General features: G+C 37.4%; 1 protein-coding gene across 1 annotated transcript in view; it reads right to left on the minus strand.

The window, feature by feature from the left end:
* Positions 1-27,524, minus strand: part of CCT4 (chaperonin containing TCP1 subunit 4) — a 70,775-nt gene that overhangs the window by 38,441 nt on the left and 4,810 nt on the right. The window contains exons 2-6 of the mRNA XM_081766725.1: positions 20,723-20,775; positions 15,697-15,786; positions 13,298-13,549; positions 11,315-11,410; positions 3,861-4,022 (exon numbers count right to left, since the gene is read on the minus strand). Of these exons, the coding sequence (XP_081622851.1) occupies positions 3,861-4,022; positions 11,315-11,410; positions 13,298-13,549; positions 15,697-15,786; positions 20,723-20,775 (653 nt within the window). The remainder of the gene's footprint in view (positions 1-3,860; positions 4,023-11,314; positions 11,411-13,297; positions 13,550-15,696; positions 15,787-20,722; positions 20,776-27,524) is intronic.

Consider the following 27,524-nt stretch of genomic DNA (forward strand, 5'->3'; position numbering starts at 1 on the left):
TATAAAGACGGTGGCCTAGGTCAGCTCCCCTAAATTTGGAAATTTCATAACCAAAAACATCAATTTGGAAGTAAACCTTGTCTAAAGTGTTAATTTGGTCAACTTAAGTTACTATTTGGAAAAAGAGAACAGAGGAGCCTGACTGAAAAATTAATTATTAACATTTTAGGCCGAAGGCCACCGAGTATCAGCTCCGTCATTACCAGTGATATAAAGTGATAGGCCAGGAGGTATAGTCGTCGAAGTTAATTTCGTCGGATTGCGGAACCAGCGTCCTATAACCGTAGGACGTGGAGCTGGTAATCCGAGGACATCAGTTTCGACGTTTTAAACAAACAGGTTTGACAACCTAGTCTACCCTGTGGGCTATTCTGTGGGAACTTCTACTGAACTGGTAATATCAATTCTTTGTTTTCCTTTTCCGATTATAAACAGTATAACAAATTTACCGAATGGAGTTCTTCAGGATAAATATGTGTAGCTAAGATGGAAGGCGTTACGCGTCTCCATAACTCATCACGTTTATCCACTCATACAATATGTCATAAGCATATGTGATTAAATTGCTAAATTTGATGTGTTTGATACGTGCACTTGGAAAATTGTCTGTAGATATTATGGTGAACTTTTACTTCGAACGTACCTCTCAATATTAATGTGCCTTGAGATATTTTGATTGTTTAGGTTAGGTAGGATTACTTTAAGCATCCTCCTAAATTATGTCCCATAACAGTGTCTTGTGATATATTCGTTGTAGGTTAGGTAAGATTTAACTTTGAATGTGTGTCCCATAATATACCATGTTTTGATTGTTTAGGTTAGGGAATTTACTTTGACCGTGCCTCTAAAGTCCAATGTGCCTTTTCGTATTGCCTTGTGAAATATTTTTGTTTGTGTAGGTTAGGGAAAACTTTACTTTGAACGTACCTCTAAATGCTTTATCTGCGAATGTTATGGTAAAATTCTACTTTGAGCGCACCTCTAGATATCAATGTGCATTTAATATATTACTTCGAAATATATTTGGATTGTTTAGGTTAGGTTTTTAATAGTGCATGATAAAATTTTACTGTGAAATGAAATCTTTGAGTTTTACGTCCCACGGTTATGCCGGTTAGGCTAAAGGAGACGGTGATAATGAGAGATGAGTAAAATGGTGGAATGAAGAAAGTGGGAGGAAACGGGAGTACCCCGAGAAAACCCACGAGCACGGTGTTTGTCCACCACAAAGTTCACTTGGCGGGGGCTGGGATCGAACCCGGGACCCCAAGCACCAGAGGTGAAAATTTTACTTTGTGTGTGCCTTTACGTATCAATGTGCCCTTTTAAATATTACTTCGTAATATATTTTATCTATGTCGGTGACTTGTGTAGGTTAGGGAAAATTGTACTGTGAACGTGCCTTTTTTTTTTTTTTTTTTTTTTTTTTTTTTTTTTACGTGTGTCTTTTCATGTTGCCTTGTACCATATATTTAGTTTTGTAGGTTAGGGAAATTTTAAATTAATGTGTCTTTTGCTATTGATACTGCATCGTGATATAAGTGCATATATTCGGTCTGTGCAGATTCGGTAAAACATCACTTTGGATGTACCTCTGGATTTCAATATTATTGTTTCTAAAAATGCTACTTCGTGCTATGTTTTGTCTTTGTAGGTTAGGTAGAGGTTTAATTTAAACGTGCCATTAGTACAGTATGAAATTTAGCTGTTCGTGCCTACGTATTGAATACATATTTGCCTCGTCGGAAGTAAACAGTTGAAATGTCACTCAATTTGTCGTTTTGAACAGAATGTAATTCGTTATGTGTATCCATCGCTCTCGAGAATTAATGACACTGTGGAATTAAAAATGATAGTAGTTTCGATAATGACGTTCTAGTTTTTTTTTTAAAGATATGTAAACCCTGTCGTAGAAAAGTAGACGTAGAGTTTTTTTTTTTATTTTATTTTTTTTTTTCATAATCCATTTGTAAATATTTCATCTCACATTAACAGTAGGTTTTTCCTTTCGTAGTAGATGTATTATGTGCTGATTCATAAGCTAAAATAAAGTAACATATGCTACTTACTTACCTTAAGTTGTAATGAAAATGTAGTAGCAATAACACAGGCTTATGTTGTCGCTTTATTTAATGAATGACAGGGTTATAAGTAATGAACGTCCAATTAGTAATAATAATAATAATATTCTGGTAAATGAATAAGTATAGAGGATGGACCACTAGTTCATGAGTGATCGTGAATTGAACATGTATCATTGGAAATATTAAAATTTGAGAATCTAGACAATGTTTTATACTAGATTAATGTAACAACAGAATTCCATAAAATGTCTTTGACATACCACGATGTAGGCAAATGTTTGACAATATTTTTTTTTTAAAGATCTGTTATGATGTAACTGTTTTGATGATTGGCACGAATAAAATAGTCACAAAAATTTGATTTTATGATTTCAAATAATGTTCATAAACTTAAGCTTATAAAATTCTAACTGTATTTTTTTTTTCCTTTCTTTTCTTTTCTCTCAATGTACAATTTAAGTCTAACGACGTTGAGTCTTCTTTCATTCTTGGTTGGCCACTGAACAAGAATTTGAAATCTTCTGATAAATTCGTTGCGCATATGGATTGGTTCTGTTGGGTTAGATTAGCCCTAGTAGATAATCACTTTATTTTTTTCCTCTGAAGATAAACGTATCATATATTTCATAGTTAAAAAATCTAAAGCTAATATAACCTGAAAGTTTTTTTACAATACCCTGAGATGGTGTTGTTATAATATCATGCGCCAAGCAAAAACAAACTAAGTGCGGATCATGCAGGTACATCTACGGTTAATTTTTTATCTTCCATAAGGACTCTTTACTCTCGTTTATTATTTGTATCCATGATCTGAAACTTTAGAAGCGTTCGATTCGTTCTGCTACTGCAAATAAAAAGTCCTTAAAGAGAAAAAACTTCCAAAGGTTGACTCAGGACTTCTCTAACTAAAGATCCGTGTTTTTCGATTTATGATCAATCAAATTTCACGGCAACTTCAATTTTTGTATAAGTAAATTCGTGTTTTGTTGCATTTTTTAAAAATAAATTTCACACTCACGCTTATACTAGTAGTATCATAATCAAAAATATTTTAAAACCACGAAGTAAAGTTAAGTTTATTACTACGGACGACATATTCCTAAAAGGTAAAATTTAGCAGCTCAATTCCTACATCATAACTTTGAACTTCGTTTGCATATAACTGAAAAAACAAATTTTCAGCTGTCATACTTTTCCTTTCCTTTACTATTATAAACGTATTTCACTCATTTATCGCGTTTTCATAAAATTTTACGAATGGTCAGAACCCTGTTTAACACCCTCATGAAAAGTTTTTTATTATTATTATTATTATTATTATTATTATTTATTTCAGATGCAAGGAAGTGAAATTTCGCCTAGACACTGAAAAACCAAGAAAATCTGAAGCACTTGCTTTGCCATTCAAATTGAAATTCAAGGGTCTCAGACTCCAGTGGACGCATTACATCTGCACTTTACATCACTTCCGTATAACGATTCAATGTTCTATGCCCGAAAACAACACTAGTAACTGTAGGGTACCATTTGATACCTTAAAAACACTAACATCTTGGTCTGTTAAAGAACGAAACAAAAAAAATTGAGTACAGTGGCACGTCACAACAAGTTAATTCTACTTCGTGGGAAGGTGGTAGTACATTTGCTCAGGTGAATAACGCATAGTTTTCCATCAAATATACCTCAGAGGTGTCCTAAGTATATCATCATTGCAAATGTACACAATCCAAGAATGAATTACTTAGTCTATTTGGGAAAGTCATAAATTTTACTTACATCTGTTTTAGGAGGCGAGATGCAAAACTGTATGAGTCCTATTTTAGCTTTCTCCACTTTCTTTGGTCCATTAATACCTGCAGATTTTTGTGTAAACACAAGGCCATCAATGAGCTGCGTATCCTCAACAGTTCCACCGAGCTTCTTGATTATTTTAATATCCTGAAAAGATATTCATTCATGATACAATAGCACAGACAAAACAACAACATTTTACTTGCTATTTGCAGTTAAGTTAAAGCTCAGTATGTAGAGAAGGGTATGATATTTCAACACCAAATGATCAGATTCAAAATTATCATCATAGCACAATTTCATTCTTATCACTATAAAACATAAGATAAACACAACTACCTGATTAGATGTTGACCTTTTTCTTGGTTCAAAAAATTAGGAACCTCTCGCTTACACAGTCGGTCAAGTATTAGGGTGATTCAGAAAATAATGCCTCCAAGCTAATTGCTTGGCCAATAATACTGCAAACATTCTCAACTGTTTATCATTAATGCACTGATGTTTAAACTATATAATGTCGCTTGTTTCACCTTCCTACCTCTTCTCGTTCCAAAGTAATGGAGCAATCCATGGCATTTAGTGATGACGTCCGGTTGAAACAGCGGGCGGTCATTGAATTTCTGACTGCGGAAGGCTGTGCGCCGAAGAACATTCATCGCGAGCGACGAGTCGTGAATACACTATTACGACCTGGAAACGAAGCATCAGTCTATGGAGTACCGCCACACGATCTCTCCTCCTCTGTCCCATCTGCTGGCAAAGTGCTGTTGCCATTGTCTCAGCCTGCCTAGCCCGGATCTTGCGCCCTGAGACTTATGGATCACCTTCAGGGCAAACGCTACAGTTGTGACGCGGAGGTAGAAGCAACAGTTCAGCAATGGTGTCGCCAGCAGTCACCACAATTGTTCGCCAACGGCATGAAAAACATTGTTTCGTGTTAGCGGAAGTGTGTTGCCCGTAATGGAGACTATGTTGAAGAATGATGACACCATTTGTAAGACATTGCAAGCTTTCCACTGATACCTGTATCGCTGCTATCTATCAAACAAATAAAGGTATCACCTTAAAGGCATTACTTTCTGAATCACCCTCGTAGATGACACTCTTTATCTACGCAACAGGAAGTAGTTCCGAAAAATATTGCCAGAAGTTACCACCATTAAGTTTTTATTATCGTGTAGTCAGTGAATTTTCTCAATGTTACTTTTTTTCTTTTAAAGAAAAAAATCAAGAAATGCAAACTGCATATTGCTCAAACTTAAATTTTGCAGATATTTTAAGGATTCGCAGTTTTTGTTGTTTCGTACAAAGCATATTATTTGACAATTCATTCGTGAAAATTTATTCCTTACGTTTTGTATGCTTCATTAATTGAGGGTCGGATAATAATCGAAAAAAAGAGGTAAAGTTTCGGGGTTGTGGGGTTTCGTTTACAACTAACGACACAAACATTGTAATGAGCATTTAAAGAATTAATAGATACACCCTCCATTCCAAAAGAAACCGAACGTTTTAAAAAAACAAAAAAGCAATGTACATTTTGGAACAAATCATTTTTATTAATCAATGTATTCCCCTTCTGCATCGATACACATATTTGCACGCTCCAACAAGTTGTCAAACGACTTCTCCATGTCCTTTATTGGAATGGTCTTTAGGACGGCGGTCGTCGCCTTCTCAATGGCATCAATCGATGCGTGCCACTTTCCTTTCATCGCCAAATGCAGTTTCGGGAACAGATAGAAATCGCACGGAGCGAGATCTGGTGAATAGGGCGGATGATGCAACCGAATAATGTGATTTTTGACCAAAAATTCAGTTACAAGTCGCGAACGATGTGATGGTGCATTATCGTCCAAAAGAATCCAACTGCCGATTTCGCGATATTCGGGCCGAATACGACGAATTCTTGCCAGCAAACGCTTCATGACGCCCAAGTAAAACTCTCCAGTGACTGACTGGCCGGGCTGAACAAATTCTTTGTGGATAATTCCTTTTGAATCGTAAAAACAAATCAGCATCACCTTAACTTTTGACTTTACCAAGCGACTTTTTTTTGGGTGTTCCTTCATCCGGCGCTCTCCATTCAGCACTTTGCCGCTTTGTTTCGGGCTCATATTCAAAACACCACGTCTCGTCACCAGTTACAATCGATTTCAAGAAGTTTCGATCCTGCCGAGCACTTTTAACGATGTCTTTGCAATGCGCAATTCGATCAACTTTTTGGTCTTCGGTGAGTTTGTGTGGTACAAACCGCGAATTAACCTTCTTAAGGCCCAAAACTTCGGTCAAAATGCGGTATGCGGTTGTTTGAGGAATGCCTAATTCCATTTCAATAACTTTCACCGACGATTTTTTGTTATGTTTGATGAATTCACGCACTTTTTCGATGTTTTCTTCCGATAATCCGGTTCTGGGACGGCCTGATCTTTCATCATCCAGCGTCTCTCTACCCGATTTGAATCGCCTGAACCACTCGTAAACTTGCGTACGGGATAGACACTCATCACCATATACATTTTGTAGCATTTGGTGAGTTTCACTAAAAGTTTTACCCAGTTTAATACAAAACTCAATTGCAGCTCGTTGTTTGAAACTCATTTTCCGACCGATGTACACAACACACTGACAGCTGAAACGCAATAACTTTGTTGCCGTGCATCCAAATGTCATGACATTTATACCAGTTGTCAATGAGGGACTACGCCATCTACCGGTAAAATATTACAACAGATGGCACTAGTGGTACTATTTGTTTTCAAAAGTTCGGTTTCTTTTGGAATGGAGGGTGTAAGGTATAACAGATGATTCTACTCCAACAATTGCAAATATGAGTGATGCCTTATTGTCCTACAAAGAAATTCAGGGTGTCTACTAAAATTCCAAAATGAAGTTTCGTGACCTTTTCTTTTCCCAAACCATTAAATTTAGTCACATTCTCAAGAACGAATTTGGGTGCAAATTGGGACGAATTTTCATGCATGCGATAGAAGTGTGCTTGCTTGCGATTTGGTAGCGTCTAAAGCCAACCACAGACATTTTTAGTGGTGAATTATGGCGTTTTATAGAACAAAATTATCCAGCCTATATTATATTTGTACAGATAAAAAAGAATCGTGAACCCAAAGCTAAATTTCGTGATTTTTTTCTTGACTTTCATGACCGTTTTTTGATTTCGTGACTTTTTCATGACTTTCGTAACCGATAGACACCCTGAAATTAACTATCACCCAGCAGTCAATAAGACTTCCTCTGTTTGTATGTAACAACCGAAGAAAGACTATGTACTCAAGTTTTCCATACAAGAATATATAACGTTTCAATCAACTTCTTTCAGCAAGATTAACCATAATTATCTAATTAAAGCTGATGTCCAACCAAACCTACCAACAATTAATTAAAAAGAAAAGGTCAAAACCGCGGAACGTTTTCTCTGCTTTTCTGATAAATTAGTCACCCTCTTTTCATCTTTCAGAAGTAACTTTTCTGTATTTTTTTTTTTTTTTTTTTTTTTTTTAAGATGGAATGTTCATTCTGAGTTTGTTATACTGTTTACCAATAACTTTACTATAATTATTTAATACATGAAGCTGGTGATGGTATTTCAATCAATTTTTCTTTAAACGCGATCTGTCTGCCTAAGGAGATATACATTTAGCTGAAGATATATATACATTTAGTTGGATGAAGAAATTTCGAGCAGCAACAGCCAAAACTGCGGCTTAACATTTTTACTGCCGACATACTTGAAGGCTGCCAAACTCTTCTTGCTGTTATAATTCTTTCAAACCCTAGTAGATTGCAGAACATGAGGGAAGTCCGTTACTTGTGCAAAGTGCATTCTACTTTTAAAAATCAGTCTTTATGCAACACTATGAAGAAAAATTTTTTTTATTTTTATTTTATTTTTTTTTTAACGTAGTTTCAACCGAAAAAGGCAACGACTTCCTTAATAGCAACATAACTAAGAAAGAAAAAAACAGCAAACACATTCAGCAACAGGATTCACTCATTTGTTTCCGCCTGTATTGCTTTATTTCGCAAATGGTATCTAACATTTTCAGTTATCACTTTCTTTCTTGAAAGTTACGCAATCTTCCTGACACTCAGTGGCGATCGATCAATCCATCGCGATCGACTGTTTGGCCAGTCCTGATTCAGATTTGATGCATTATCTTGGTGAATACTTGAGCACTATCATTCTAGTTACTGATACTGCAAACTAACTATGCTATCATGAACATCCAAATTTTGGTGGCTCCTGTACCTGTTGCAACTCAAGTGGGACGGACGGGGTAATATACATCCAAACTAGTTTAACGACTAATACAATGATCACGATATAAAGAATTTCGAATGAATAAATGAAATGAAATATTTGAGTTTTACGTCCCACGGTTATGCCGGTTAGGCTAAAGGAGACTGTGATGATGAGTAATGAATGAAATGGTGGAATGAAGAAAGTGGGAGGAAACGGGAGTACGCCGAGAAAACCCACGCACATGGTGTTTGTCCACCACAAAGTTCACTTGGCGGGGGCTGGGATCGAACCCTTGACCCCAAGCACCAGAGGTGGACGCTCTACCACTGAGCAACCGCGGCCCGAATTTCGAATGAATAAAAATGAAGATAGAAGGGATTAGAAATTGACTTTTTTAAAAGCCTTTATTTCGAAAAACTGCTTCGATAAGCATTTCATCGAATTGCATAGACGGCTTGCAATAGATTTGTAAGATCATAATACCATCTACAGCAAATTGATATCGGCATTCGTTCTGGAGATATGATAAAAACTGTTGCAGTTTGCAATATTGCTTAAAATTACGTGATTCCGAGGACTTATCACTGTACCTACAAAAAAAAGTATTGCTGTAATGTCATAGAAGGAAAGTAAAATACAAAGTGTTTTAAAAAGTGTCCACAAATATGACATTTTAAGCAATATATCAAATTTAACTGTTTTTCAAATCTCCGAAATGTTTTGAAAATGAAATGAAATCTTTGAGTTTTACGTCTTAAGCTTATACCGGCTAGGCTAAAGAAGATTGTGATTATGAAAAATGGTCAAATGAAGGAAGTGGGAGGAAACGGGAGAAGCCCGAGGAAACCCATGCATACGGTGTTTGTCCACCACAAAGTTCACTTGGCGGGAGAAGGGATCGAATTCGGGACCCCATGCACCAGAGGTGAACGCTCTATCACTGAGCCACCAGAATGGTTTGAGATATCAAATTGCTGCAAACGGCAGTATGATTTTTGTCTATTGTAAACCATTTACGTAATTGGATGTAATACTTACATAAACATTTTTCAGAAATAGTCCTTTGAAAAAAGTCGAATTTTCAATCCCTTATAACTTTGCCTCAAAATAAATGCCTCACTCTGTATCTGTATGTATATACATTTATATTGTGCGTTCATAGTGCAAATTCAAACTATGCCGTTGAGCGTAATGTGTAGCTGTTCTATTAGCAGCAGAAACTTACGAGACTTGAGAATAACATTAAATTTCAGTACTTTCAAAGACTAATCTACAATATGCTTCGATAATTGTTTGTAAAACTATATAGAATATGATGAGTATTTAACTTATTGAGACAACCTAAAGAAAATGCTATCATACAGGAATGGACTAGATGTATTGTGCGAATGCTTTTAACAACTGCCTATGTAGCGTTTACCTTTATTTTAGTCACACGTGTTCATTAGCGTATTCTCTGTATATGTTTGATATTAACAATTCAAAGATATGTGATTTTATTCGTCCGTCTACTTTTAAAGACACATAGTACTAATTAATTAGTGCTATTAGAATCCTTAATGCATTCAATATTAGTTGTTAATAACCTAATGGAAGAAAAGTACAATATATCAATTTTTACAATATGAGGTGACACTTATGTTATTTTTGAAATTTATTTTACACTTTGCCTGCCACTTCTGGTGTTCTGCCGCTTTTTAGTAATCCCCTTTCTTCCAAATCATTCAGAAAAGGATGAAATTTGCTTATTTCTCAAATTTTCATGTACAGCTTGAAAGGCCAATGTATTTGGTCTAGGAATTAATTCGTGCGGGTGGACAAGAGATGGCGCAACGAACGGAGCGTCCCACAGTTCCGTGTATCCACACATGTGTTGCAAACCCCTGTCATCGCGTATCGTTCGTAGTATAGGGCAGTGGATTAAAGCGTCAACAACACCAGTTTGTAGTTAAGTGAACATGGCGCAATTTGTGCCTGATAAAGTGTTTTTGCGGGGTGTCCTGCTGCATTACTTTAACATGCAGAAAAGTGCGACTGAAAAGTCATCGTATTTTGGTGGAAGTGTATGGTGACCATGCTCTAGCTGAGCGAACGTGTCAGAAGTGGTTTGCACGGTTTCGAAGTGGTGATTTCGGCTTGGTAGACAAGAGCGAACTGGACAGCCAAAAAAATTTCAAGACGAAGAATTGACAGCATTGCTCGAGCAGGATTCGTGTCAAACGCAGGAACAACTTGAAGCAGCATTAGGCGTTGATCAAACAACAGTCTCCAAACGCTTGAAAGCCATGGGAATGATTCAAAAGATGTCACATTGGGTTCCACATGAATTGAAAGACAGAGACGTTGAAAGACGAAAAACCATTTGCGAATTGCTGCTTCAGCGACAGAGCAGAAAGGGGTTTCTGCATCGAATTATTACGGGTGATGAGAAGTGGATCCATTACGAGAACCCTAAACGAAAAAAGGCCTGGGTGAAACCAGGTGAACCAGGTCCATCACAACCAAAACGAGATATTCACTGTGCAAAGGTTATGCTGTGCATATGGTGGGATATGAAAGGTGTGGTGTACTATGAGCTGCTGCAACCGGGTGAAACTATGAATGGAGAACGTTATCGACGACAATTAATGCGTTTGAAGCAAGCTCTGGCCAGAACACGACCAGAATGGGAGAACAGACATGATAAACTTATTGTTCAACATGATAACGCTCGCCCACATGTCGCAAAACCGGTCAAAACCTATTTAGAAAATGTCGGATGGGAAGTTTTACCCCACCCGCCGTATTCACCAGACGTTGCTCCTTCGGACTACTACTTGTTCGATTGCATGAACAACGATTTGATTGGACAGCGGTTTACTTCTTCAGAAGATATCGAAACATGGGTCTCTGACTGGATCGCTTCCAAGGATGAGGACTTCTTTCGCCACGGAATCCGTACATTGCCTGACAGATGGGCGAAAGTGGTGGCTAGCGATGGACAATATTTTTCTTACGGTATTTATGTATTTTGTGTTTGTACTACAGCTTCAATGTGTGCGTACCAACCGCACGAATTAATTCCTAGACCAAATATATTGAAATCATTAACAGTAATATCAATACGGAACGAGAACAGCGTTTCTGCTTTATCCAAAATTATTTATTCTATTTCCATTTGAAAGCTAGGAGTACTTACTTTGAGATCAACGTTCGTATCCTTTGCGGGGTCCACTACCTTCAGAACAGCTTCCACAGCCAAAGGAGCTAACATACTCGAATGTTGGGAAACTACCTGTCCAAAGAAAAAGGAAAAAGATCTCTAATACAGTTTATTCTGCTGTCAAAGAGTTAACATTAAATGTATCATGTTGTATGACAGCCAAAGTTACAATACCGTATTTCCGCGAATATAGGCCGCACATTTTTACCTACATTTTGGCTTGAAAAATCATGGTGCGGCGTATAATTGAGATTTCCCCCCTCAGACCATAAATTGTCAGTTTGAAAATGACATGTACACGTATTATTTTGCAGCCTTCAATTTGAATCATTTCAGTTGTAACGCCATATCCACATTTCCTGTTTTAAACTTCAAAATCAAGCAAATCTTTTTCCACATCTGAATATTTGAACTTTTGCCTTTGAAATGAACACCCACTTTTCAAACTAATTAAGAGTCTCTTTTCACTTGCACATCAATATTAAATCTGCGTCCAGCTTCCCGCTTTCCATGTTCCTTTGCATAACTGATAACTTGAAATTTAAATTTCGCTGTGTAACTAGTACGCTTTCTCATAGTCACCCAGAAAGCAAATGATCAACTTTTCTCGAATAAATCAACTTTGAACTTGCTTACACTTTCACTTAAATTAGTGATGTCATTAGACCTCCCAATACGCAAAACCTACCCTGTTGGTGATGAGTCACCCTTAGTTATGTGAGAATTGAAGACAGGGAAGGGAAAAGACGCAACTCAAAGTACTGTCTAATTGAACTTTCTTGTAAATTTAGTAGTGTGGTCTATTTTCGAGATTTACTTTTTTCTATAATCTCATGTCAGGAGCTTAGGTGCAGCCTATATTCGCGTAAATCTAGTGTACAAAAACATTACTCATTACCGTTATTCAAAGGAATGTTCTAACGAACAAACTGCTAATACATTTAAAGTAATAAACCTTATTTGCTGTTAAGGTGAGTTTCAGTGTGTAATTGATAAACCTTAAAACCTTAGTCTACAAAACATCAACAGCTAGTGTACCTTTTTTTCAGTACTTACTGATTGTTTTAAAGTTTATACTGGACACTGCACTTTACCTCAAGAGCTTCTGAAGACCCAAAATCTTGTATATAGCTTTGTGACCCTCTCCAAGTATCCGCATACAAAAACGACAGCTGATTTTCAAGCCAAGATTCCACATACCGAGGAAGGTAGGTGGGAGTATCGGAACTTGTTTACGAAAATTACACCGGACGTGTGATAATTTTAAGTACTACAAATATGCGTCAATTTTTACTTTTATATATATATATATATATATATATATATATATATATATATATATATATATATATATATATAGAAATCTAATATATAATTTTGGTATTTATAGCTCTGAAAGAAAAATTTTCGATTAATGTTTTTAAGTCTTTTAATTTAGTTGGATGTAAAAATCCCCGACCACCACAAAGTAAAATAAAACTAGTATACAATACCCATGTATAAAGTCTATATAAAACCTTTCCTAAACGAAAAAAAAAGTGTGAGTGAATCGGTGGAATGACAATGTGGAAGAAAATGGAAGTATCCCGATAAAACCTACGGACACGATGTTGTCCACCACAAACTAACTTGGCTGGGGATCGAACCAGGGACCCCACAAACCAGAGGTGAGCGCTCTTACCACTAAGCCCACCTTTTCTAAAAGAAAAATCAGCTCGAAAGTGTCAAGGTAAATCAAAATTAAGGTTTTCATTTTACACCCCAAAATCTCAACGTAACGCATAACAATTTACCAGAAAATTCAGTACATACTGTTATGGAAGTCGAAGCTGTAAGCTCAGGATGTGGAGAAGGAAAAAAGTATTCATCAATATGTTTATCAGACAATGAATATTCATCATAGCTTACAGTAAATCTTTGTCAAAGAATTTCTATTTCTAGGCCTTGGAAACCAATTACCTTGGAATTTAAAGCTGTAGATGCGCTCTTGACGAGGCTCTCCTTGTCCGTGAGGTTGACTGGAGTTGCCATCTCCTTAAGAATTTCCACAGATCTGGAGGCTGCCCGCTGGAAAGCGTCAGAGATGATGGTTGGATGGATCCCTCGCATGAGTAACTTTTCAGCCGCTTCCAACAGACTACCTGCCACAACCACCACACTCGTCGTTCCGTCCCCAGCTTCTATGTCTTGCGCCTTCGACAGCTCCACAAGCTACACCAAAAACCCGTTACATAAATACACCAATTCAAATTATTCACAATCCAAGGTTTAGAGATACCTAATAAAAATAATTATTACGAACTGAACGTAAGGAACAATAATACCCTGAAATACTTATCTTATGATTAAAAAATTCAACACATCATCTATGTTTAAAATAAGTTTAAATCTTATTACACAGCTTGCTTCTTCGCATACTGAGATGTGGTTCTTATATGGTAATAAGTCAATTATAAGGTCCATAAATTCCAGTAATTAACTGAGTAACAGAAACCTCTATATGCGTAATATTTTATATACTCTTATTTCAAGCTCCAGTTATTATATAAATGACTAAATCGTGCAGTATTTTAAGTCAATAATTAATTACTATGTTCAATTTTACAGATTAATAATACTATTGTTGAAATTTCTTCAACCCCTGTAAAAAAAAACTACCAGCATTCATCTAAGATATTGCCTTCGAGTCACTGTTACCAATACATATTTGTACCCCAACTGCAGAATTGTGATAACTTGTTAACCAATGTTTTGTACAGAATCCATTAATGTACTTGCGTATCATGTATGATTAATTATTGGTTTTAAGAACTCCTGAAACTGAAAACTGATTTATTACCACTGAACAACCATGCTTCAAGTATGCGATTAGCGATTACGTAACACAACTTAAGATTTAAAGCATCCTGATGAACATCAATCGATACATTTACTTCACATATTTATGATAGCTACCCGTATGAAAAGGAGTGCCAGAGTGAAGCGTTGGAAATATTAAATACCTGACAACACAAGCAGGTGAGTAATTAGTTATGAAAAATGCATTTGCTTGTAATTAAAATGTAAAATACAATATTTTTTTCGTGCAATTTGATATATACACATAACGTAATTGCATTTATCCAGAAAGTCAACTAAAACAGTTCTGTAAATCCTCAGCCACACAAATATTCATCTACAACTGAAGCTGAAATGTACAAAAAAACGCAATTTTTATTAACAGCGACAAAATATTTCTGAAATCTAAAACCATCTTGTGTTATCAACTGCATTTTCGATTTATGTAAGTTCCAGATCAATGACGAACATTCTAGATAGTTCCAGACAAGGTAAATACACATTTTATCTACAGAGCTCCAGATAAAAGTGATACTCTAATGTTCCAAACAGTTAATCTCTAATATGACAAACTCCAAGAACGTTCTGTTCAATCAGATAAAGGAAAAAGATAAAGAACGAAGTCACCAAATGTAATATTACCAATCCCCTGAGGAAATATATATAGTTTCCTTTTCCTAACACCAGTTACAGGATAATTCAGGCCTAGCATCATGTGGCATATTTTCAACGTCATTTTTTTAAAATTATTGTTATTATGGTTCTTATGAACTGCTCATCACCATTCTTTTTACTATTGAATGGGTATGTTGCTACGGTTTTTTTTACACAAAATTTCATGCAAATTAAGATGTGAGCTGATGACTTCTTGCAATTACAATGTTACGCGTTTCTTTCCTGCGTTTTTTTTTTTTATTTTATTTTATGATTTTTTTCTTTTCCTTTTACCGTTGCAAAAATAACTTACGTATCTGTAAAGTACATTTATAGAGGAAACAAGGTAAAGTTCATGTTTCTACGTTAACTTTGAAGATAGTTACACCCTCTTTTCAATGTGTTCTTCGCTCAAGCGATTACTATTTCTCACGTTATAAACATCAATTTGAAAGGTCCGAAGTCCACAACCAATGGATTGATTGTCAACCAGTTTGCAGTTTTGGATTCGGCATCATAAACTACATAACCACACAAATTTTCACTCAAAAATTCTGAGACAAGTGGGTGTGAAATGAGACAAATCCTGGCTGAGGAGACGTCGGTCGAAAGTCAAACCTTTTTCAGGTCAGCCATTCTGAGTCATGCTTTCTTCACACCAGGCAAGAGGTGGGATGAATGATCCCAGGCCGCTTCTATCCTTCCTCCACCGAACGTGACGGACTAACATGGTCATAGATGCTGTAAGTCCAAAAATCTAATTCCTAGTTTCTTTGCGTGTGTTCGTTCAGAACATATTAAGAGCCCCGTATGTGACATATGTATAGTTTCACTTTATTTTAAGTTTTAAAGTACTCAATTCTTACCATCTTCGCTGCTGGGTGTGTAACATTCATCTGTTTTAAGATCGTTGCTCCATCATTGGTGATAGTTACTTCGCCATTGGCGGCCTGTATCTATGGATGAAAAAAAAAGAAAAGATAATACTCTATTATATTATAGGTGTTACGAAAATACTAATACAATCTAACCGCTTAATCTAGCATAACACGAAGTTTCACTGTTAATTACTTTGTTTAACATCCATGTCACAATGCGTGTTCTCTACAACGGTAATGATGGAAATGAAACTGAAATAACATTGAATACCCATAATTACTTATTAAGTGTATGAAACACAACATAATGGATTAGTCACCTACTAACTCCGATTTAAGCAACTTGCTTCGGGAGTAATTTGGACTATGAATCCTTATCTTGAACAAATATATATATAAGGTGTGATCAAAAAGTAAGGTGAATGTAGTTGCATACTGCCATCTGCCGATGTTGTATCCATTTCAACTAGTAAGCCTGGTAGCCTAAACTTTTCGTACAGTCAATGTAGAGTTTGAACGAGTTGTGACATGTTAGTTGGCTTCCAGAGGCAGAAGAGTCAGAACTTGTTAGGAGTATCTGTCACGCTTCGACACTAAGTTTTGTTCTAAGCTGCAAAAAAGTGCCAATGAAGTTCATGAAATGTCAAAATCCATGTATGGCGATGAAACGATGGCACTGACGACTGTTTGCAAGTGCTATAAATAATTCAAAAGCAGCAATGAATCGGTTAAAAGCGAGCAACGATCGAGACGTCCTTCAAAGTCAAAAACACATAAACACGCAAAAAGTTGCACAAACTGTTCAAACAAGCGAATGACTAGTCAAAAGCTTTTCGATGAACTAAACGTCTCGTATGGGTCCGTCTGGCATTTTAACATCATTTAACTGGAAGCATTTTAACAGCCGATTAAATGAGCAAATGGCTTCCTTCTTCATCAGGAAAACAAAAGCGTGCCACATCTTGTTCTTCATCCGCGAGTATTTGGCCAAAAAAATATGCCTGTCTGTCCAGATTCACTGCACTCCCCAGATTTAGCACCATACGTCTTCTGCTTCTTACCAAAAATTAAAATAGTGCTTAAAGGAAAACGTTTTGATACCATTCCTGACATTGAGTGGGTCATGATGAACGTCCTTCCAAAAGAAGCTTTCCAGAAATGCTTCCAGCCATGAATTCAACGTTGGGAAAAGTGCATTGCTAGCCAAGGACAGTACTGTGAAGGAGATTAAATCAAATTCCATGTACATTACTTTCTTTCTAATACAATTATTCACCTATTTTATGATCACACCTAGTACATAAAAAATACGTTACAAAAAGAAGTATAAGAGGTTAGTGCACTAAACGTAGGACATATACAGAAATCAGTATAATTTTTTCTAATTGTTGAATAACCACTGTTGATAATTAAAAAAAAAGAAAAAGTCTAAGCCATTCAGAGTCCCGAATGTAACACACGAAATATAGGAACAAAAATTGACTCAGGAACGTTAGTAGGTAAGTAATCCGTTATATATTAATCATGATTTAGAATGTGCACTAACCCGCGACTTGTATTTTCCACCAACAGCCAGACCATGCAAGCAGAGTCACTTTTCTAAAATCCAAACAACTGATTTATTATTTTTTCAGTAAAATTTGTGTGTGTCTATAGAGAAGACAGTACGAGAAGGTCTCTGACAGCTCGCAATGACGTTGCCACTACTTACGTATCAAGGCTTTTTTCGGTGCATCTACAGTGGCAATTTAATTAACGGTGCAAGAGTGGCCATGGTTGGTGACACTAGTACCAAAATAGGGGCTGTATTGTCTCAACGCATGTAGTAAGAAACTTCAGAGACCATCTCTTATTGGCCCTGCTATAACATGTCTTAACATTTAAAGGGGAAGCATTCGCTCAGTTATATAACGCTTAGTTTTCCATCATAACCTCTCAGAGGTGTCCTAAGCTATATCATCACTGCAAATGCACTACCAAAGAGTAGAACAAAACCTGTTGTTCAGCATCAAGAAACAAAAATAAATCTTTTTATGATATTTTGATGGGCTCACCTGTTTCGCAATACGTACTTCAGTAAGTTGTGACCAAAATTAATGAGGAAGTCTGTAAGGGTCAATTCGAAACTGTGTTGATTTGACATGAAATGACTCGCAGTTGTAGGATGTGGAAAGAAGCTTTACATCTACGACAACGTTACCTCTAAACAGAAACGTGCTTCAGTTTACAACTTAGATATGTGTTGCCTAATCAAGGTGTCTACTAATTTTTTTTACCAAATCACAAAATTTCCTAACATTTTCAAGAGCGAACTTGGGTGCGAATTAGGCCGAATTTTCATCCATGCGATAGAAACGTACTTTGCTTGCGATTTGGTAGCGTCTAAAGCCGACCATAAGACATTTTTGGTGTTGAATTCTTATGTTTTATTATAGAACAAAATTTTCCAATATGTACTTACATTTCCACAGTTCAAAAAAATCGTGACCCAAAAGCTAAATTTCGTGACTTTTTCGTCACTTTCATGACAGTTTTTTGATTTCGTGACCGATAGACACCCTGCTAATGATGTTTAAGTGCAACAAACTTTATGTTTTTCCTTCCCAATATAGGTATTTAGTCTATTCACACATATAGCTATACACTAGCAGAATACTCGTTCTTCGCACAGCGGAACTCCTTCGTGGCTAAGCGGTTAGCGTACGCGCCTTTGGCGTGAAGACCCGGGTTCAATTCCCGGCAGGAACTCATGTGGTTCGTATTCAGTAGGTCCAGTCTCATATAGCATCGCTGCTGAAAGGGACGTAAAACCAAAACCAACTCAATTCGTTGTTCGCACGGGGAGAATACACTTCATTTTGGACTGAAGGGCTGAATTTAAATTTAATCGGCGGCGGAAGTGCTATTTATTGTTCGTCTCAACGACCCCGAAAACTACGGATTCGACAGTAATATCGGTGATTTTCGATCATTTTTAAAAATTTCCCCTCCGCTAAGTTGCATCGTCAAAGTGAAACGGTAAAACCATCCTAGGCCCGAACCTCATTTCTGTTGAAAATTTGACCGAAAATCAGTCATGTGGTTCGTGTTATTAAGTCACAAACATAGTCACTTTCACTCTTATATATATATATATACAGATGGTGATCAGAAAAATGGAAACACCTGTAGTTGGCAACACGTCAGATGTATGGGTTGGCAGTGGTGTCGTGGCGCCCGCAGCGCCGGACCGCTGATGGTGGTGTGTTAGATCGGTCTCCATACTACGTCAGGCGCAGTGGAACAGCAGTGTCCAGTGGCTGCAGCAGACGGTGGTAGTGTAAAATGGGAGACACCTCAGATTTTCAGAGGGCAAATTGTTGGTGCGCGGTTATGTGGAGTGAGTGTGACGGCAGTGGCTACTGTGTTAGGTTTGTCGCGTAGGACAGTGCCGAAGGTGATGACGGCCTACACAACACACGGGAAAACCACATCGGGGAAGCGGAACAGTGGGCGGAAGAAAATCATGAGTGATAGGTCACGCCGGATATTAAAGCACATTGTCACGCAGAACCGTCGTGCCACTGCGGAGCAAGTGACGGAGGAACTCAATCAGCACCTCCCCCACCCTGTTTCGACAATCACAGTCCGCCGCGAATTACATGACATGCACTTACGGGGTCGTGTTGCACGGGCCAAACCGCTCATCAGGGACCATAACGCTTTCGCACGCCGCAAATGGTGCCGCGACCATGCAACTTGGACCGTTGAGGACTGGAAACGTGTGATATGGTTGGATGAGTGATCCTTCACCCTATTCCCAACCTCGTTCCGTGTTTATGTATGGAGAACGCCCAAAGAAGCTTATGATCTGCAATGTCTCCGCCCAACTGTGAAACATGGCGGCGGCTCGGTGATGCTGTGGGCTGCCATATCATGGTTTTCATTGGGTCCTGTGGTCACACTTAGCGGACGAATCACTGCCAACGATTATGTTGCTATTTTAGGAGACCACTTGCATCCTATGGTCCGGATGTTGTTCCCGGACAATGACGCCATTTTCCAGGATGATAATGCACCCATTCAGACAGCTGGCGTTGTTGCAGCGTGGTTTGAGGAACATCGGGATGAAGTTCAACATCTCCCCTGGCCCGCTGAATCCCCAGATCTCAACATAATTGAACATCTGTGGTCCGTCTTGGAAACACGACTCCGGCGACTATTTCCACCTCCATCCTCTCTCACAGAACTGGCCGATGCCCTGTACGAGGAATGGTGTAAAATTCCACTTGCTACCATTCACGACCTCTATGCCTCCATCCCACGTCGCATCAAGGCTGTTCTGAAGGCGAAATGTGGCCCGACACCATATTAATCTGGTAAGTTGCAATTTCGTTCAGGTGTTTCCATTTTTCTGATCACCATCTGTATATGTATATATATATATATATATAAAACCAATTATATTCAAACGGAATGAAAGACGGAGAGGATTGCTCATCTACAATACCTTAGAATGGAATACAAGGGTAATTTGAATAATTAGGAAGAAAGTTATAACGGACCGAATTTTTTACAAAAGGTTTTTGATTCGTGAGAGTGTTTAGATGGGTATCACCTCCAATTAAAAAAAAAAAAAAAAATCTTACGTAAGCATCACACCTAATTAATGAATAATTTTCAATAAAGATCATAATGCAGGGATGCAAATAAGCAACAAAATTTTACTTGCCCAAGAAAACAGCTACTAGCCCACATCCCACAATACAAATCATTTACTTACCTTCGGTGTGATAGTAAATACTCGCCCGCACCGATGAACCACTCACCCCGAGCGAGTGGTTATTTGCATCCCTGTCATAATACCATTTAGGGCAACTTGACAGCTGAAATCGTTCCAGAGATATGAACATTGGTAATTTTCCCCCCCTCTTATTTAAGCGCCTCTCCCTTCTTTTATTCCTATGAAAGTTAAAAATACCTTATCTAAAAAAAAAAAAAAAATAAAATAAAAAAAAAAAAATTCAATACCTACCATTTTATCCATTCCTCTGGGTCCAAGACTCGTTCTAATGGCATCTGCTACAGCTGAAAAAATAGTTAAACACTTGTTATAACTTGTACGGCTTAGTCTGTAGCTCTTAACAAAATTAGTATGCAGGGGCTTCTCTCATTTCCCGTTTTAGTGTGGGAAAGCTAAGTTCTATTTTCAATATGATTCAGATTCTACACTCAGGCGAGAAATGACGAAAACAACCATATTCCAAGATCAAAACTTTATGGAGGTCTAACACCCTAAGCAATCTAGAGTATAACGGAAGATAAACTAAAACCTAACCTGCTGTGTAAACTTCTAACTTTCTCAAGTTTGTTTTCAATGGTTCCCATCTGTTAATCTGTACGTAAAACTACGACGACCTCAACAGTTAAGCCCTACTTTCCAGGTTCTCAATTGTATATAGATTTCTTTCAAATAACAGTTGGAAAAAATAAGTACTTGAATTTTACGACTAAAAGAAGCGGGTGATTAATGAAAGTGAAAAACAAGGAAGGATTCGTGGAATATGAAAGCTGGGGGGGGGGGGGGTGAGGAACGAGACAAGGCCAAGTCTCCACAGAGATTGAACTAAGGACCATTATGCAGTAGAGACGAACGCTGTACCATAAAAAATCTTACACACTTATTTCCTCTCTCTTACATTTTCCATGACTACTACACTCGACAAGTACGAACAGTTAAAAACGCGCATGCTCTTTAGACCAACACCAATTCCCAATGAGTTTAGTCTCACGATGGTCAGCCTAACACCTCAGACTGCTCGATTACATACCGGTTCGAAAGAACTCGTGGAATGAGGGAGGAAAGATCCATGGACGATCTTTTTTCGACCTCCGTCACGCAACCGGTACCTGAAACTCGTGTGAGAGCGTAGCGAGAACTTCCAACTATTTGACCCTCGATTTCACTTAACTGTTATACACCGGGTATTGATATGAAGGAAATTATAGGCTCTCTCACGTTGGGGGACCTGGTAACCTACATAATTATCACAAACTCACGATGCATACATCGTTGCAAAGCATATAGATCACAGATTCCAATGAGGTAACACTTTTGCAATTCCCGTCTTATATGGAGTCATCCAGAAAATAAATGTGATTTACGTTAAAAAAAAAAAAAAAAAAAAGACCAAACTTGTCTTCCCCCCCCCCCTCAAATCCCCCATATAAACAACAAGTGATTTTGTAGGTTATTAGCGTGTCGTGGGCTACTGCAATGGATCATACCAATTTTTATGTCTGTACCCCCAAGAGGAGGAATGCTCCCTCCCAAAAAAGCCCGATGCAAAAAAATAACGAAATTTACTCTCCCCATTCTAGCCGTGGTACTACCTACATACATAAAATGCATTTCGGCAGCTAGCTTCATCCTTCAAGAACACATTGCTATCGAATTTATCTTTGTATCTTAATTTGGGGCAGAGCTATTACGGTTTAAAGCCTTGATGCAGCAGTTGCGTCTTTCAGCGTTTCAAGGTTACTGCAGTTACTTTTAGAAATCAGAGAATTGTATCAACCGATTTCTCGCATCAAGCTATGTAACTTTTTTTTTTAAACCAGTTTTTTCTGGTTTAAATAATTTGCTCGATGTATTTGTATCACACATGGATAGAAGTAAGTTTGTTTCGTCGTTGTGTTATTATACATCAACCGGGTTGTGCTGGAAGGGGTCACATAAGCTTAAAGCGGAATCCAAACATTTCTCGGCTCACATCCGAGAGAAATTGTCCTCAATTTGAAATCAAAACAGGGACTAATTGGGCACAAATGCGATACATCTGCCGACTCACTCACGAAGGACTCATGATAAAAATACGTTGTACAGATCTTTACATACTTGTTAATATAATTGTGAAGAGTCATTTCAGAAGGACACAAAAAAAAAAATTTAAAAAAAAAATAAAAAAACAGTTGCACAAATGAAACCATTATACAGAATTACATATGAACAATTTCAAAATACTGCAGTACAAAAGAACTAATCTAGTTCAAGTTAGTTCACTACAACAACTTAATTTGAATATCAGTAAGAAAAGTGAATAAAGATACGAATTATTTGAGTCCACTTTGGTTCTGACCCATTTCAATAAATGCCTATCGTTGGGTTTGTATGACCCTATCCTCCCCCCCCCCCAAAAAAAAAGTACAGAACTTCGATGTAGTTTATCAACAGTAAACATTATTAAAACGAAACAATATTTAGAACTTTTCTTTGATTGAAACTGCATAACAATAATTACAAACTATTAAAAAAAACACACATAGTAAAGAAACATACATAAACTAATAAGAACAAAACTTGCTTTTGTAGCATAATCTCTGAGTACTGAATGGGGAATTTAGGTCTTAAGGTTTAAACTACCTTGTACATCAAGCGTACATTTAATTACAACGTCAATTTCTCCGTACTCCCCAATTTCCTCAATTCCCAAATCAATCTTCTTTCGTACTGGGAAATAAGATAAACCTGTTATCAGTTATCTCCTATATTGTAAACAAGACAACTTGCAAAGGACCACATTGTAATTGAAAACAGAACACTACCTATATATCACGTCCACACAATTCACTGCTGGTGCATTTGCTCAGTTAAGAATCGCTTAATTTTCCTTCAGAACCCTTTCAGAGGTGTCCTAAGTTGGGTCATCATTGCAACGCACACAGCATACAAGTATTCAAGAACAGTCACCTAGTGACAAGTTATGAGTTACAACTAAATAATAAGGTAATAGTTAAGAACAGCTACTTCTCATCTCCCGTGCACGAGGATACATCTTACTGTTGCACTACCTAAACACCCTAAGTACAAGGGCAAGAACTCAGTCTATTACCTACTTTTTAACATCCTAGATAGTCATTGAATAATTCCTGAAAGTATGGCGTTTCTCGTCCTTCCCTAAATGGGAAGTACGGCTCCTTAACTATAACCAATAAGAATAATAATAATGACTCAAAGCAGAACAGGCGACAATGACGCAGAAAGAAAATGCAGACTGCACAAAGATCAGCTAACCTGTAGACGAAAATTATGGCTACAGAAAGATATTTCTTCTCTATAAATAAAGCATGATTCAGAACAATACAAAGTTTGATACTCATAATAATATACTGATAATGAACTTAGGCAACTGGCAACGAAGTAGTGCATGAAATTGTAAAACGTTCAATTCTTGAAGTTTCTAGCGTCACTGACAGAAGAAATGCCAGACTTACCTGCGTACAAATAAACTCAACAATCAGTCCATCACAGTTATTAAAAGAGCAGATATTTTGGACCACCTGATATTTCCAACAAATAAAACCAACCAAAAACCGACACCTTCACCAACTCCCCAGTTTGCCTCATGACGCTGGGTGGACGCCGAAAATTGAGAAGCATCGGTTGGGAATCGAACCCGGGACCACGCGGAAGTTAAGTCCAACTACGATGTCTCCCTCATTTCCATGAAATAATGTAGCAGAGGGAAGTTTAGATTGTTTTACTACATTTTTCGACATTATCAGGGGTTTTGAGTCATTTTTGACAACTGATGATAAAATTTAACTATTTTTCTTTTTATTTCAATCAAGTGCTGCTCTAGATGTTTGAAAAATAGAACTCTGCAAGAGCAAATGGAGACATACTGGAGTTCTTATATCTACTCAAGCAAGCAGTAACGGATTTTCAACACGACCATAATCTTGAAATCCAATTGCTGAAATGGTTGCCCAGCATCCAGCATTCTGAAGCAATTTATAAAAGATAGGTGCTTTAATTAGCAATATTATGACTAAGCGCCCTGCACCCACTGATTTCTCGTTTGAAAATACTGGCACAACTTTTATGTTAGCTTATATTCAGATAAATGGAAAAGTAAAACAGATCACTGCTGGTTACAAGGAAAACAGGAAATTTTAGCAACTAGCTTGATGTCAGAAATATGGTAGTCATTATTGAGTATGCCTGTTTCTGGAGAGAAATGATTCATTCTAGGGATGGCCAGAACCGGTTCTTGGTGGAACCGGTTTTCGGGTCTGAACGGATCCGGTTCTAGAAGATCCGGTTCCGGAACCGGTTTTTCGGATCCAGGTCTGGAACCGGTTCTTCAAATCTAGGTTTGGAACCGGTTCTGAAAACAACCGGTTCCGCTGGAACCGAAACTTTGTTACCATCCCTACCTAAACGCGAGCTGCTGGCAAGCTGTGAACAGTATGCTAGATGAAATGGTGGAAGCGACATTCGGCGGCGGCAGCTTGTCTCATTTGGCTAAATAAACGGTAACTGGGAAACTCATTGGCTAAACAGGCAAACTGGCCAACTCATTTGGCTAAACACCCACTGGTGGACCAAAATTTTTTTCTGGGGGCACAAGCGGGTCTGGGCGGGGAAGGCACAAGCGCATGGTCCTCTTTGCATTATTTTTGAAGGTGAACTTTGTGCCTCCTTTACGGGTCTTTGGGTGCTTTCGGATCCAGGTCTGGAACCGGTCCCTAAGATCCGGTTCTGGAACCGGGTTTTCAGATCCAGAAATGGAACCGGTTCTTAAGATGCGGTTCTGGAACCGGGTTTTCGGATCCAGGTCTGGAACCGGTTCCTAAGATCCGGTTCTGGAACCGGGTTTACGTATCCAGGTCCGGAACCGGTTCTGAAAACCGGATCTCCGAGAACCGGTTCCTCGCGGAACCGGAACTTTGTGGCCATCTCTAATTCAAGCCCATGTTTTAGATGATGATAAAATCTGAAATGCTTTTAGAGTAAATACATGCAAGGATTTCTCCATTGGTTACTTATTCAGTTATTATACAGCCCTATACTCCCCTGTATATTTCTCCATTCATAAAATAATTATAAAAAATCTTGTGCTTGAAAATTGTAAGTTATAATTTTACTATTCTACTGGCTGAACTTGCGCTCTCTACATAGTGCATCATTCGCAAATGAGCATGAATCTCCTTCCCATTCCTCACAACATTTGTACATGTCTCTTTACAAAAGTTAAAGACGTGATAAAAATCGGCAAATCATACTATAAAGGGGAGATTTTTTCGATTACTTTTTCCGGACCGTTTGTAAGATTTGAGCCTACTTCCGGTTGAAGTTTCTAATTCATGTATGACAAGTGTATTCTTTCTTCTTGCGTGCAGTATGTAATAAGCAAATACATTACATACGCAATTAATTATAATGTCAGTTCTATATGGTGTTCATTGGGCAAAACACTCCAAATATAAAGATTCGTCTTAGACTGGAGAAATGGTTATTCTTCCTTTCTCATTATTATTTGGCCATGAAACAAACGCCTGAGGCATATACAACCCCAACATAGAACTATGTGATGTTGGAATGTATAATGCGTAGGATGTGATTGCGTAGGATATGATGGTTTAGGATTTTGCTTTTAATTCCAACACTTCCAGTATACCCGTAAAAATGTAATCAAGAAATAATTGCCATGTTTTTTAAATATTCAATTAGAACTGGACAATCTCCGCAAAATTTGCAATCGATCAGTGAAAACGTCATCTTTCTAGAGCCTGTAATTTCCAAGATCTCATTGTCGAAAGGAATGGCCACAAACATATAAACGTTCACAAACATATAGTCTAAAAGAATTCCAAAGATGGCAGCACAATTCATTTGCATTGATTCTGGAGAAGGCTTACCAAAATACAAAGGATTTGAACAGTATTTTTAAATCATTAACTTTATGAAAAAGATCTATTTAAATAACTTATTTAAAGTATACACACTTAAAATATTTAAGTTAAACGTTAAATCACATATAACCGTAAATGAAAGATTTTGAAGTTATAGGTTGGAGCTCAGGCGCTGCTATCTGTTACTGTAGGATTTTAATAGATTACTAAAATGCTTGCTGAATGTTTTTGACTTGTTCGTAACCAATCGCACATTCGTAACCAATCGCACAAAATTGAGAAACGTTTTGCTTTGGAATATAAGAAAAATGGAACTTATACACCAATTCAAAGCGCTTTGCTGAAAATAGCTACAGCGCAAAATAAACATAGATGGAAATAATACTGCTGCAAAGTTATTAAGAGATCATTTCAAGTATGCAAGGTAAGTATATCGCGACTTCAACATACCGTAACAAATATCAAAATACTGCTACGGAAAGCATTACATATAACCAGGGCTCAAAAATATTCTGGGTACCAGGTCGCCATACCGACTGGAAATACGTGCCTGACGCGTAGGTCCCAAAATAAAATACGGGGTTAGTTTCCGCAGACGTGAGCCGTAACATAACTTAATCTACAATAATCTAACAAACATAGTTAAGATTTCTTCATTACATTTTCAAACAACTTGTAGCTTAAAACATCCTGGTTCACATACCCCCTAGAAAAAATAAAATAAAATTACAAATACGAGGAGTTAATAGAATTATACGAGACTTCGTCATCAGACAAACTAAAAAGGCAAAAGCTCAGCACTAAACAGTAATTAGAGAAAAATGAAGTTTAATCTTGGACTATATGAAAGTATGTGGTGAGGCTTTATGTAAACCGGCAATAGAGCATAATGTGTCAATATCAGGGTTTGAAAAAACCCGGGTATTTTTGAAAAAGCCCAACCCACCTGGGCCCATGTGGGTTTTTTCGAAATATTTCAATGTCTTTGGGGTAAAAATGTTAAAATATGATTTACATTTCAAGATTGTCATTGTCACAACTTGCAACATTTTTCTATTCTCTGCTGGTTTGAAAAAATGGCCGCCATTTTGAAATTTTTTATTGGATAGCCGAAAAAAATCTATACAGCAAATTTAGAA

This window comes from Thermobia domestica, chromosome 7 (assembly GCF_964235325.1).
Source record: "Thermobia domestica chromosome 7, izTheDome1.hap1.1, whole genome shotgun sequence".
Lineage (NCBI taxonomy): Eukaryota > Metazoa > Arthropoda > Insecta > Zygentoma > Lepismatidae > Thermobia > Thermobia domestica.